General features: G+C 43.6%; 1 protein-coding gene across 4 annotated transcripts in view; it reads right to left on the bottom strand.

The window, feature by feature from the left end:
* Positions 1 to 14,210, bottom strand: part of LOC132830991 (oxysterol-binding protein-related protein 6-like) — an 87,296-nt gene that overhangs the window by 46,298 nt on the left and 26,788 nt on the right. The window contains exons 1-7 of one of the 4 annotated variants that reach the window (XM_060848988.1): positions 12,108 to 12,184; positions 10,207 to 10,410; positions 7,331 to 7,453; positions 4,373 to 4,426; positions 4,156 to 4,269; positions 1,894 to 2,064; positions 508 to 640 (exon numbers count right to left, since the gene is read on the bottom strand). In XM_060848988.1, the coding sequence (XP_060704971.1) occupies positions 508 to 640; positions 1,894 to 2,064; positions 4,156 to 4,269; positions 4,373 to 4,426; positions 7,331 to 7,453; positions 10,207 to 10,305 (694 nt within the window). In that variant the 5' untranslated portion in view covers positions 10,306 to 10,410; positions 12,108 to 12,184. Of the gene's footprint in view, positions 1 to 507; positions 641 to 1,893; positions 2,065 to 4,155; positions 4,270 to 4,372; positions 4,427 to 7,330; positions 7,454 to 10,206; positions 10,411 to 12,107; positions 12,185 to 14,210 lie in introns of those variants that run through there. The other 3 variants (XM_060848985.1, XM_060848987.1, XM_060848989.1) reach the window with 3 other exon arrangements.

Here is a 14,210-nt window from a genome sequence, read left to right as displayed (position 1 = left end):
AGAGACCAGCTCATACTTAACACATTCAGTTATAGCTGAGAGCTTAATGCGCTGATTGAGGGGCACCGAATGAGGAAAAAGCATTTTCTCAGAGCTTATAAACTAATCGCTGTTCCTCTTTAGGAATCCATTCCAAAAAAGGTACAGAATTGATTTAATCTGAAGAGACATCCCGAGATATCTGCTGCTAATTACAACGTAGATCATCTACAAAAGAACAGTGGACATATGAACAGGCTGATGTCAAAGAAAACTGGAGGTCCTGTGGGTCAGAAACTCCAGGTTCTCAACTCAGAGCCTCAGTACGTTCATTATGTGGCAGCGAGTGGATGGATGATCAAGCTCTGTCATTCCAATAAACCCCTGGAAAGTGGCACAGTTTCCTGGTCAGCCAGCTTGTGATAGCTGCAGCACAACAGCTTCCCACGTGAAAAAGATGCCACACATTATTGCCAGAGCCAAGCGCCATCCTCATTGCAAGAGACACGCCTACGCACACAAAATTACCTTTAGCACACCGATCCCATTCTTCAGACTGCTGTAACCACGGTGCAGTCACTGCCTGTCCAGCTACAGGGACTGAAGGAAGCTGATTGTCGTCTTTAAACATATCTCCACTGAAGGAGCCACTCTTCTGCGCCTAGACAATTAATTAAGATGGTATTGGCTCCACAGAAACAGAGCACTGACAACAGAGAAGACTTTTTTATTTTAAAGAACTGGGCTGCATCACCAGCTCAGATACTAACACAATCATACGATTGCGGCACGTGTGACTAGTTGTGTTGTTAGCTCCCTGGCGCCTCACCTAGGTGAAGTGTGAGATAGCAGCATTCTGGCAGTGATGGGAGAAAGCCAGAGTACACATTGTCGAAACCCAATTGCCTTGAGGAGGAGGCAGTAAGCTGTGATTTTGACCTGTTGCAGTGCATCAGTTCAGTACGGAGCTGTTAGGAAGGGATTTCCAGGAGTTTTACCCAGCAACAGTGAAAGAACAGCAGTCCACTCTAAGTCAGCACAGTGAGAGACCTGGAGGAGATCTCTCAGCCGGTGATTCTCCCATTTATCTGCTGCTGCCCTTGTCCCTCGAGGTTGTGGGGCAGGACGATATTGCCACAGTGCTCTTTGTGGATGGCACATGCTGCTGCCACTTCTGCATCAACAATGGAGGGAGTGACTGTTTAAGATGGCAGTAGAGGTGTGGATGCAAGTTTCAAGTTTGTCCACCCCAGTCCAACACCAGCACCTCTAAGTCATATTTGTTAGCAGATTTACCAAACAGTGAACAAACTTAGCCAGGGATCGTGCTCAAATCCAGCAGAAACAGCTGAAGTTTTGAATTCAGACAGAAATTAAATATTAAGTTGGAACTTAGGTGTCAAGGCGGGGGAGGGCTGAAGCATGTAAAGGCTTAGTCACGATATGGGCTTGAAGAAATCTTTTAAACGGTACAGAAACTATTTCTGCTGAATGAAGGAGCAGGTGGCTCAAATTGCCTGCTTCATACAAAACAAACTGTTTACAACAAAGTTTCCATTTTATTCTGTGCACAGGCTAAGTGAGAGCTAAAGCTGGTCTTTGCTGAGCACCATTAAAGAAAGGAGAGGGTGGAGTTTCTTGGTCCCTCAGACTGCCCTGTCTTCCCCCAATCAAACACATTCTCTCCCCTCCCTCCTTCATCAAGTGGTTGAAGAAATGGCACTCCAGAAGCTAGTGCTTCCAAATAAGCCTGTTGGACTATACTATACTGTGGTGCTATGTTTCAGAAAAGCATGTCCCAGAGCAGGATTTCCACATTAGGCTACGATTGAGCTCTAGGAACGAGATCAAAATGAGAAATGGAAGATGACCTTCTCGTGGGAATGGATATACCGCTACATGACAATGACGTACCTTGCTGCACAGAGGTAAAACAGTACTGGCTGACAGGAATTCTGCTGTCGGAGAGATGGAAAAGTTAAATCCATTCGCTCCGTACGGAAGTTTAATGGGGTCACCTTTCTGGAACAGTCGGTGATAGCAGAGTTTGGACACCCAGGTACTGAAGACCTCCTGAGATTTTACCTGCAACAACAGAAAACAATATCACGTTTATTAGTTTCATCACCCCCACCCCGGAGAGCTCGTTGATAACACAAGGTACACTCGAGGGGTATAACACAGGAGCTTAAAAACCCAGCTGCTTTGATCCTTTGGGCTTCCTCAAGGAAACTCCATCACTGCTACTGAACAAATACAGAAAACTACACAGTGAGTCAAATATAGCTAAGTACTGTAATCGCTCCACTGACTCGCCTTTACTTCCACTTCGAGGTCACAGTTTATACAGATCGGATTGTTGTAATAATGCGGTTTTATTTTGTGCTGTTAAAGATTATGGAACAAAATGAGAAAGAGACATTTTTAAACAAGAATTGTTTGAACAAGTGGCTGCAGTTTTGAAAGTAAATAACCAGACACCCCCCTCAAACATTGTGTAAACAACTGTCTGAACAAGCAGTAATTGAAGGTGGTTTGTGGATGATTAAGAGCAGATGGGTTGCTAGCAACAAGTTGATTGGTCTATGGACTAGTGACCAGTTATTTGCTTGCCAACAATTGCATGATTGTTCAGTTACCTGAGAACCAATTTGGAGCTGGGAACAAGTTACAGAGAGAATTGTTCAGTACTTCCCCAGTTTGAGAGTGGTCTTTCTATTCTCTGCAGTCAAACCTCACTTTAAACCCTAAAAGAAACAGTTTTATCTTTTGTGAAACAGTTGCTATAAACTGTGACATTGACTCATCAGTTAAAGACTTTAAGAGAACCACCACTTGGTGTCTCTTACCAACTGGCGGAAGCATCCGGAGAAAGACGATTGAAACAACATGTTGGCCAGCAGCATTGTCATAGGATCATCTCAATAACAGAACGTGGGAACAAAGACTACTGAACTGTCGTTCCAATTTGTCCTTAACCTATTTTATGGTGTCTATAAGATTGGCAAAAGTACAAGAGTCAATGACCTCAAATCTCAATCCTTCAGACACTAACTATTTGGTCGCTGGAAGTAGTTTCTCCTGGTTTCCGCTCTCAAAACCTTTAATGATTCTGAACATTTCTATAGAACCTCCTTGCAACCTTCACTGCTCAGAAAAACAGCCCTAGCTTCTCCAGTCTCTCTATGTAATCAAAGTCTCTCATCATTGGTACCAATCTGGTGAATCTCTCCTGTACCACTCCAAGACTTTGGTATTCCTCTTGAAACTTGGTGGTCCAGAACAGAACTCAATGTTCAAGGTGGAGGTTTTATAAAGGTTTAGTATAACCTTTTTGATTTTCGATGTATCCTTCTGGTCATAAAGGCAAGGAAAAAAGTTGCACCGTAGGCACTTTTATTTCTCATTTCATCGGCTTTCAAATTTTATATGTTTTCATTCAATTTTTGTCCGGGCTTACTTACTTGGTACCTGAGCGTTATTTCCTTCACCTTTAGGCTGATGACAAGCAACTTTCAAGTGTCATTGATATGATAGATAGAGACACTGTTCCCAATGAAAGAGGATTCAAGTGGTTAGTGGGACAGATTTTAAAACTAAACGATAAAAGAGGAAACATTGGTGTAGTGATAATGTCAATGGGCTAATGATTCAGAACACCTGGCTATTGTCTGAGAGACATAATTTGAATCCCACCACAGCAATTTATTTTAGATTTTTATTAAAGTTGATCTCAATGGTGAATATGTAATGACTTTCAACTGTAGTAAAATCCCAGCTGGTTCACTACGCTCTTCCGAGAAGGAAATCTACCATCCTTACCCTATCTGACCTGCACGTGATTCAAGATCAATTCCAATGTCATTTATTCTTAACTGCCCTGTGAACAATTACAGATAAGCAATGAATCCTGGCCTTGCCAGCAATGTCAACATTCTGGGAAAAAAAAAATTAAAAATGCCAATGCTTACACCCTTATAAAAAGTCTGTGCGGTAGGGTCAAAGTCCAGTTTAACAGGAATATCAGGAAAGTCTCTGCTCAAGGAGAGTGAAACGAATGATGGCCTTGTCAGCAATGCTCACGGTCCAAGTATAAATACTAAGACAAAACCTTTCAAATTCCAACAACTTCATGTACACACAGAGCCTTAGCAGTTTAAAACAATTATTATTTACCTTTAGATGATAGAGGTTCTCCTCTGCATCTAAGTCAATGCGTTTGGATTTCTTGTTGATGGACATCACAGAGAGCCCAATGTTGATCGAGCCACGGAGTTTCCCTCTCAGTATCTGTGACGTTAACAAGAGAGTTATGGCTATAAATGCATACACGGTTCTAAGTTATTTCAGATGAATTCTACTGTAGCAATCACACAAATGAAGAGTCACTTACATCTTGCTGAGTCTTGGCATACTTAAGAATGCCCTTTTCCAAGATAAAATACCTCTGAAAAAGGCAAGAAAAGAAAACTGCTAATATACACAAACTTTTTTGTTCAGATTTTCTTGACCAAAGGGGGTAACTCTTAGTGGAGTATTGCCTCACAGATAATTTCAGCCATCCATACATCTCACCCACTTGAACACTGAAACTAGACAATCAGCAAATGATCAGCTATTGCACTGTGGGATGCATCATAGCCAAACCCAACCTTAGTCTCACTCATGTCACATGCAGCAGGATTCACAAACTAATTTCTCCTGGGCATCCCACTTCTTCCCTCCATACTAGCCCGAGATAGGACCCCAGCTCTTCTACTGCAGGAGCACAGAGACTAGTTATAGCAATATTTAGAATTCTGAAGCATTTCGATAGGGTGGATGCTGAGAAATTGACACATTGCTTGGGGAAAATCGGAAACATTTGGGCACAGGCTCAGGATATGTTGTTGATTATCGAGGAATTTTACTTCACTCAGAGTTCACTTACAGAACTCTCTAGATCCAGAGGACTGTGGATGAGATAGGATAAATGGACAAGGTCTTTTCCCTGGGGTGGGGGAGTCCAGAACTAGAGAGCATAGGTTTAGGGTGAGAGGGAAAGAGATATAAAGGGAATATGGGCGGCACAGTGGCACAGTGGTTAGCACTGCTGTCTCACAGTGCCCGAGACCCGGGTTCAATTCCCGACTCAGGCGACTGACTGTGTGGAGTTTGCACGTTCTCCTAGTGTCTGCATGGGTTTCCTCCGGGTGCTCCGGTTTCCTCCCACAGTCCAAAGATGTGCAGGTTAGGTGAATTGGCCATGCTAAATTGCCTGTAGTGTTAGGTAAGGGGTAAATGTAGGGTATGGGTGGGTTGCGCTTCGGCGGGTCGGTGTGGACTTGTTGGGCTGAAGGGCCTGTTTCCACACTAAGTAATCTAATCTAAAGAACAACTTTTTCTGCAGTGTGGTGCGTGTATGGAGTGAGCTGCCAGAGGAAGTGGAGGAGGCTGGTACAATTACAGCACGGAAAAAAATTCACCTGGATGGGTATATAAAAGGAATGGAAGGGTTGAGAGGAATATGGGCCATGTGCTGGCAAATGGGACTAGATTAGGTTAAGACATCTGGTGGGCACAGACAAGCTGGACTGAAGGGTCTGTTTCTGTGCTGTACATCTCTATGACTCGATTTACAGGAATCAAGGGATGCGCGGAAAGGGCAGAAAGGAATTAAACCCAGAGAGAGAGATTAACCATGAGCATATTAGAGAGTGAAGCAGACCGGAGGGCTCCAATGATCCTACTCCTGGTCCTAATTAGTCACATTCAACTCCTGCTCTTGGTCCAGCTGAAGACAGCCAACTTATCAGAGATAACAGCTGGATATTTCCCAGTCTGCTTCACAATGCAGTACATTGGTCATTGATACAGTCTGCCTGCACGACCTTTAAATCGGTGTGCATGGCATAGAGGCGGAAGGAAGATCCTCTTCAGTACAGTTCACAACTCCCCCAAAACGGAGAGTGTTATATGGAGAGGCTGAAGAGGTTGGGACTTCTCTTTCACTAGTGTGTAGAAATTTTATAAATTTATAGAAATTTATAAAATCACGAGGGGTACAGATGAGGTGAATGTCTTTTCCCCTCGGGTGGAGGATTAAGACTAAGGCACATATTGAAGGCAAGAGAAGATTTTAAAAAAAAGAGACATGGAGACATGTACTTTTTAAAAACAGAGTGGGTTGTGCATGAAATGAGCGTCACAAGAAATGGTGGACACTGTTACAGTTAAAACGTTTGAGATATTTAGATAAGTACATGAATAAGAAATGTTTGGAGGGATATGGGCCAAATTGGCGGGATTAGTTTAGTTTGGGATTAAGTCCAGCACAGACTGGTTGGACTGAAGAGCCACAATGAAGAGTCTGTTTCTGTGCTGTATGACTCAATGAGCTTCTTTTCTGATTGCTAAAGATATCCTGAACAGCAGGATTTTACAAAAAGAAAATTAAAATGTAAAATAAGTGCACAGGAGAAGGGGGATGGGGGCAGCTCATTGGCTAAAGTGATGCAGTCTAATTTGCATTTGGTAGATTCAAAGCAAAACCCATCACATATGTTCACTTGTAACTACTCTCCCAGGAGTTTGACTGATCCCCATCTGCAATATTAAAGAACCATACTACAAGGAGCTGATGAAAAAGAAAGGCTGGAAGAGAAATTCCACCAAAATCCCTTCAGTATTGCTTTGCTATCATTAGCATTAGAGAAACCTCGAGCCCAGGTTACTACTGTCTGCATGCATCTATAGCAATGTTACCGTAATAAAATGCTCTAAGGCATTTTGCAGGAGTGATATTGAAATTTGACACCAGGCCATGTAGGAAAATATTAGAGTTGATAATCCAAAGCTTTGACAAAGAAGTTGGTTCTAAGGAGTGTCTTAAAAAGAGGAACAAGGGGTAGAGATGTGGAGGGAGGGAATTCCAGTTTTTAAAGCGCTTTAGGCCTTCGAAGGCATGATCACCAAATGGTGTAACAACTAAAGTCAAAATGTTCAAGGCATCAGCGTGAGATGAATGCAAATATCAGAGAACTGTGGAGGTGAAAGAACACAGGAAAGGAGTCAAAGTTAAGGATGAGTGTTTTCAACTTGGCACATTGATTAACTGGGTGCCAGTGAGCTCAGAGGTGATGAAGACTTACTGTGAGTATCAATATGGAAAGCAGATTTTTGGATTACCTCATGTTTATGGGAGCAGAACATTGGAGGCTGACCAGAAATCAGAGTCTTACTGACGAGAACAAGAACACACAACCTAGTGACTAAAAATTTGAGCTGTCCTCACTTTCAAAACCTGAAGTAGGTAGATGAGGACTAAAGAGTTTAGCAGAAAACCCTTTAGAAGAAAAACGTTGACACAAACCTTGTGCCAGCCTTTCAGAGGCCATTTCCTCTTCTTCAGCAGGTATCCTTCCTGCCTCTCTAGATCCAGAGATGCACGACTGTTACCCAGTGGCTCCTCCATCACCTCCCAGTTCTCAGAGTTCTGAACCAGAAGAGAAAACAATAGTTGATGGGAGACAATGGTTGGCACATGTTACTTTTGGTACATTTCCCTAATCTACCTGAAAGCCTCGGCTGCTTCATTTCCTCCTATTTCAAGAATTTCTTCATCAACTGAATAAAAAAAAAATCAAGATTGGCAGTGTTTACTGGGGCTGAAATTTAAACCAACAAACCAGCTTCTGAGAAGGTTTCAATGACAGGAATTTAAACAAGCTGGTAAGTATCTGTTATATAGACAATGCTGTGGAAAGTGAACACTAACAAATGCAGGCAGGCTCTCCTAATGGGCATGCCGCTTCTGCTGTGATGTTTCCCTGGCTGAGCAGTTACTAACATTCTTCATTGCTGCACACATCCAAACACTGGTATCACCCCAAGTCCAACAGTAAAACCTTCCCATTCTGAACAGAACCACTGGGCCATCTACCTGCTGCTCAGTCCTACCCTAACACTGGAGATAAAGAAAGGTGCATCCCACTGAATCATCATGGAAACCCTACAGTGCGGAAGTGGGCCATTCTACCCATCATGTCCATACCTACAATCCAATGAACATTCCAGCCCCCACACGCAACACCGCCCCCCCATCCCATCACTGTAACCCTGCATTTTATTAGTTTAATCCACCTAACCTACATGTCCCTGGACAGTATTGGCAATTTAACATGGCCAAACCACCCTAACCTGCACATCTTTGGACAGTGGGAGGAAACCTACACAGACATGAACAGAATGTACAAACTCCACACAGACAGACAGTCGCTCGAGGGTGGGAATTGAACCTGGGTCCCTGGCACGGTGAGGCAGCAGTACTAACCACTGAGCCATAATTAAGAGAAATTGAAGCCTCTACAAACTGAGTACAGAGTCAAGATTAGAGTGGTTTCTGCAAGGGCTTTTGTCCAAAACATCGATTCTCCTGCTCCTCGGATGCAGCCTCACCTGCTGTGCTTTTCCAGCACCACTCTAACCTAGACTCGGATCGCCAGCATCTGCAGTCCTCACTTTCGCCCGAGCACAGAGTCAACCTCATTCTAGTTCTTTTCTAACCAACCCGTTCAGAGCGGTTATTACACACCTCTGGAGGTGGTGGGACCGGAACACAGACCTCCTGGCTCAGATGTAGCTTTACTGCCACTGCAACTCAAGAGGCGCTCTAGACCTCATCCCACATTTGTCTTCGAGAGACAGAAATTGCTGTGGGAGCCCATTAGTTACCACATGAGCAGCAGAGCCCCATTCTTACAGAACAATTCCTTTGTGAGATAGGAGTGCCGCTGACATGATTAGCTCACTCAGCCGTTTCAGAGGACAATTAAGAATCCATTGCATTGCTGTTGACGTGGAGTCATATGTGGGCCAGGTCAGGTCAGGACAATCCATTTCCTTCTCCAAAACAGCATGACTGAACCAGGGTTGTTACAACAATTGATGCTTTTGTGCTCACCATGACTGTTGGAAGACGGCGTGCAATTCTGGTCTCCTTCCTATCGGAAAGACGTTGTGAAACTTGAAAGGGTTCAGAAAAGATTTACAAGGATGTTGCCAGGGTTGGAGGATTTGAGCTACAGGGAGAGGCTGAACAGGCTGGGGCTGTTTTCCCTGGAGCGTTGGAGGCCAAGGGGTGACCTTAGAGGTTTACAAAATTATGAGGGACATGGAAAGGGCAAATGGACAAAGTCTTTTCCCTGGGGTTGGGGACTCCTGAACTAGAGGGCATAGGTTTAGGACAAGAGGGGAAAGATATAAAAGAGCAACTTTTTCACACAGAGGGTGGTACATGTATGGAACGAGCTGCCAGAGGAAGTGGTGGAGGCTGGTACAGTTGCAACATTTAAGAGGCATTTGGATGGGTACATGAATAGGAAGGGTTTGGAGGGATATGGGCTGGGTGCTGGCAGGTGGGATTAGATTGGGTTGGGACATCTGGTCGGCATGGACAGGTTGGACCGAAGGGTCTGTTTCCATGCTGCACATCTCTATGACAGGGATCAACTTTAAACTCCAGATTGGCTTGAAAATTCCACCAGTTGCTGTGATGGGATTTGAACCAATGACCCCAGCATTTAGTCTGGTCCTTGGGTTTGTAGGTCCAGTGATGTTACCTATATGCTACCATCTCTCCTTTGGAGAACAAGCAATAGGTTCAATTCTAATTATACCTCCAATCCAAAAAGGCAACATACTGCACTAGAGAAAAAAGAGAGTGCACATATCCATCAGCATCCAACATTTGCATGTCCTCTATCCTACAATCCAAATCGTTCCAATAATATCTAGTGAATTAAACTAGCCCAAACCTTCACACAGTGATCATAGGTAATGAAATGGAAATGAAAACATTTTGTAATAGTGTTTATAAGTTAAAAGAATCAATATTTAGAGAAAACGCTGGAGATAGGGTTATCATAAACCAGAGAGATCACTTAGCATTTCAAGTAGAAAATCTTTACTAGAAATAAATTCGGGCGAAAAAGTTCCTCGTCCAACCGTTTATCTCTTTTCAGATTTTGTAGCTCAAGCATTTTCAGTTTCTGTTTACAGCAACTAGTTTTTTGCTTTCTTCTTTTTGTCCAAAAAAAGAGTCAACAAATGCATCCACATTAAATAAACAAAGATACATCTCAGTCATGGAGGTCGACGGCACTGAAGGAAACAAAAAGGTCCTTCGGCCCATCGAGCCTACTACCTGGAAGAATAAGAGGGTACAGGAAGGTTAAGAGACCACCTTACCTGTCGAGTGTTGGTGGGTTTCGATGAGGCATTGCTGCTGCTTCTCGTCAAAGTGGATGTTTTTTGGGGAGGAGGGAACACCTTGTCATCACCATTCATGGCTGCTTGGCATTCAAACACCCACACAATCTAGCACCCACAGACTAAAGACACTTGGAGAGGTTGCACTCGGTTCATGTTCATACATCTGGATGCAGTCAATTCCTAAGTAAAATTTAAAAAAAAAACAAAAAACAAAACCAGTCAAGATTTATTCCGACATTTGCCTTGGAAGCAAAAGGCAATGAACTATAATTTTGCTGGAATGTCCACAGTTTGTGTTCTTAACCTACAAAGAGCTTACACAGACACAAACTATTCTGCCCAGTGTTTATGTACTACATGAGACTACTCCCATTCTCTTCATGGTTCTATTTCCTTGTCCATTAAATCGTAATCACTATTTACCCAATCACTTTCTACAACAGCACGTTTCATATTCTCATGATTTCACACACAGCCTCCTAGGTTCAATCTTGAATTTATTAGTAATTATCCCTACATTTAGATTAGATTAGATTAGATTCCCTACAGGATGGAAACAAGCCCTTCAGCCCAACAAGTCCACACTGACCCTCCGAAGAGTAACCCACCCAGACCCATTTCCCTACCCTAACATTATGGGCAATTTAGCATGGCCAATTCACCTGACCTGCACATCTTTTGGATTGTGGGAGGAAACCAGAGCACCCAGAGGAAACCCACGCAGACACGGGGAGAATGTGCAAACTCCACACAGACAGACAGTCGCCCGAGGCTGGAATCAAACTCGGCTCCCTGGTACTGTGAGACAGCGGTGCTAACCACTGAGCCACCGTGCCTTGTGATCTCTCCCACTATTGGAAAAATCTTAGAGTTCCAGCTATCCCATTATCCACCAGGCTCTCCCCTTCTATAGAAAAACGTCCCAGCATGTTCAAATCAAACCAGCTACTGAATGCTGGAGGTTAAAACGAACAGTAATTATATGACAGTATGAAATGCTGATGCAGTACTACTGTTATCAATATGTTTGTTCAAGGTAGTTAATGTTGAATTCAAAGCAAGCTGACAGCTAAAAAGATCTGGATAATGCAGTGACTTAGACATTTATTTCCTAGACTAGGTTGCAGGGTGGTCCATATCGACAGCTGTAGCTATTGGTTGCAAGGATCTAGCGTGATAGGACTTCAGCTGTTTCCAAAAGCAGTTGTGAGGGATGCCCAGTACACTGACATGTGCCCAGTCAGCACAGGGTATAGTAGCAAGCACTCAGTTGTTAATGGGATATACACAACCTTAATTAAAGCAAGTCTTTTGGTTATTATCCCCCAGTATCATTTGTGAAATGATTTGTTGTCTGATGTTCTACTGACACAAACAGCAACTGATGGAGATATTGAGGCACAGAACTTGAGAGAAATAGGTACAAACAGCTTCAGGAAGGGCAAGCAGAGAATTTGTGGAAGGAAAATGGAAGATGCTTCTGGATGTCATTGTTAGTGAGTATAATATCAGGCTGGTTTCCATCCCCACATGCTGTCCAGGCTGACTCTGCTCTATACAACACGGTCAGGCAAAGGGCAAGGTAAACCTACCTACATAAATCTGGCTGCGTAGAGGGTTGACCTGATCCTTTATATAGCATCGTCCATGTCAAAAATCAAAGGGAAATCCATTTCTTTTCATTGCAGCTGGATCTTTTAAAGTTGGGAGACGTATCATGTTGCGAGCCAGCTGACTTGCACCTCAAGGACACATTCCTTCTCAGGAAGTCATGGTAACTGGCAGCATGACCAAACCAGGTCAGCTGGACTCCTCTAAGCCAGGAGCTCAGCCAAGTTCATAAATCAAAAAGAAAGATCACTCGCTTGACGGATTACCTTCCACGCTGACTTCAAGTACCGTACTTTCACCTTGATGTTCAGGATGGTTGCTAACTCTCTCAGAACAGGTGCCGTCACACAATACTTGGAATTCAGTAAAAGCATGTGGCAAATTCCAAGCTCATTACAGCAGAGCTCACAAGAAACCTTTGATTCTGCTTTAGATTTCACACTGCAATCCCTGATTGGTTGGGAAGGGGGTGGGGTTCTCCACAGAAATTCCTGCCATCTAGTACCAAGAGCAGGCCCTGGGGTTATTTGCTTTCCAATGCTTTCTCTTTGTGTTAATAATTCAGGCAGTTGTAAGAAATTATCTCAGAAACCAGTCACAAACTGACTGTGACAGTGTACATACAGTGTACATACAGTGTACATACAGTGTACATACAGTGTACATACAGTGTACATACAGTGTACATACAGTGTACATACAGTGTACATACAGTGTACATACAGTGTACATACAGTGTACATACAGGTCACCTTACAAGGGCTTGATTTTGTCACTTTGAAGTTGCAGTCAAGTCAGTAATCAAGCCAAACTGCACAGAATTACCTCCCGTGAGAGTGTTCTCTGCTGTAACTGAATAAAATCACTGTACAACAGAGAACAGCGTACCTGCATCGCAGAGAAGCGTGAACTATTTTGAACGCTCCCTCACCTGGATGCATGATGGTCATTTTCCACTTTCTCTCTGCCCTGAGCTCCCCAACATCCCCCCCACCCCCAGTGAACTGAGAAACTCTTATCAAAGTAACCCAAGCAGACCCTCTTGTGCCAGTTCACCATCAGTACTCAATGACCTGCCAACTCTAGGAGGCATTCCTTCCAGACATCTTGGGACTCTTGGATGCACACCTTTCCTGAAATTATATCCCTTCAAAACAGCGCAGTTGGACCGAGCAGACCAGACTTAGAGAGAGTAAGTAGAAGAAATATACAACAAGGTGGGGAGGATAAAGGGAGCGGAGTGCGTGTGCATGCATGAGAGGTAAGAGGGAATATGAACACACACATTGAAGTATAAAGCTTTAGAGTGCTCAAGTGTCACATGGTGTGGAGTCACGTGATATTTCATACCTACCATTTTCAAGAAAAAGTGCCCAAGTTCCAGAAAATGCTTCCAACTCCAACCTCCAGCATTTGGTAAACCTGCAGCTAATTTACACACAGCACAGCTGTTCTCCCCTCCCTCTAAATATTTTATTGACCCAATGGTAACAGCAGAAACAACCTTTTGTATTTCAGTCCTTTATGTGCAGTGATCAGAGTTGCACTACTGGCTGGTTGAACAAATTCCTGCTCGAGTGAGCAACAAGCAGCTGTGAATCACACAATGTCAGTAACTTAGGCCAAAAATAAAAACTTGCATTTTCATCCAGAATTTCTCTCGTCTTCCAAAAGGCAGAGAGAGGAGCCTGCCAGGGCTGCAATTCGATTGTTACTTTTCACATGCTGTGTCAGAGAGAAGGAAAGCTAGTGATCAGTTTGACAACTGTGAACAATACCGCACCTTCACCAATGCTCGATGTAGCTGCATTCCTCAGCAGAAGCCATGGGATATTAAATCAAGAACAGGCAGCTGACACAAAGGGCTTATGCCCGAAACATCGATTCTCCTGCTCCTCGAATGCTGCCCGACTTGCTGTGCTTTCCCAACAGCACACACACTCAACACCAAACCCAGTCAGTCAATCTAAGAACAGCTAATTATGTAGCTTGGGGCTAAGTAAACCCGGAGTAGCAACAGTTCTAATAATCCAGTTGTTGGATCTGCACACAAATGGGTGCTGGGTGCTAGCTACTCACTTTGTCAAATTGGCAAACGTTTGCAGGTCTCCCCCAAACGAAAGCAGCTCAAAGCACGAATACCGCTTCCTAGGAGGGCCATTTGTAATTATAAAGATATCAGTCAGGTGGAACTCAGAATAGGAGTTCCCTGATTTGACCAGGTCAACAGCCCCAATCAGAGAGGAGAAAAAAAAAGTGAGGACTGCAAATGCTGGAGATCAGAGCAGAAAATGTGTTGCTGGAAAAGCTCAGCAGGTCAGATAGCATCCAAGGAACAGGAGGTTCGACGTTTCGGGCATAAGCCCTTC

Source organism: Hemiscyllium ocellatum, chromosome 32, assembly GCF_020745735.1.
Source record: "Hemiscyllium ocellatum isolate sHemOce1 chromosome 32, sHemOce1.pat.X.cur, whole genome shotgun sequence".
In the NCBI taxonomy this organism is placed as follows: Eukaryota; Metazoa; Chordata; class Chondrichthyes; order Orectolobiformes; family Hemiscylliidae; genus Hemiscyllium; species Hemiscyllium ocellatum.
Note: the sequence above shows the minus strand (reverse complement) of the source record. Positions and strands in the feature narration are given on the sequence as shown.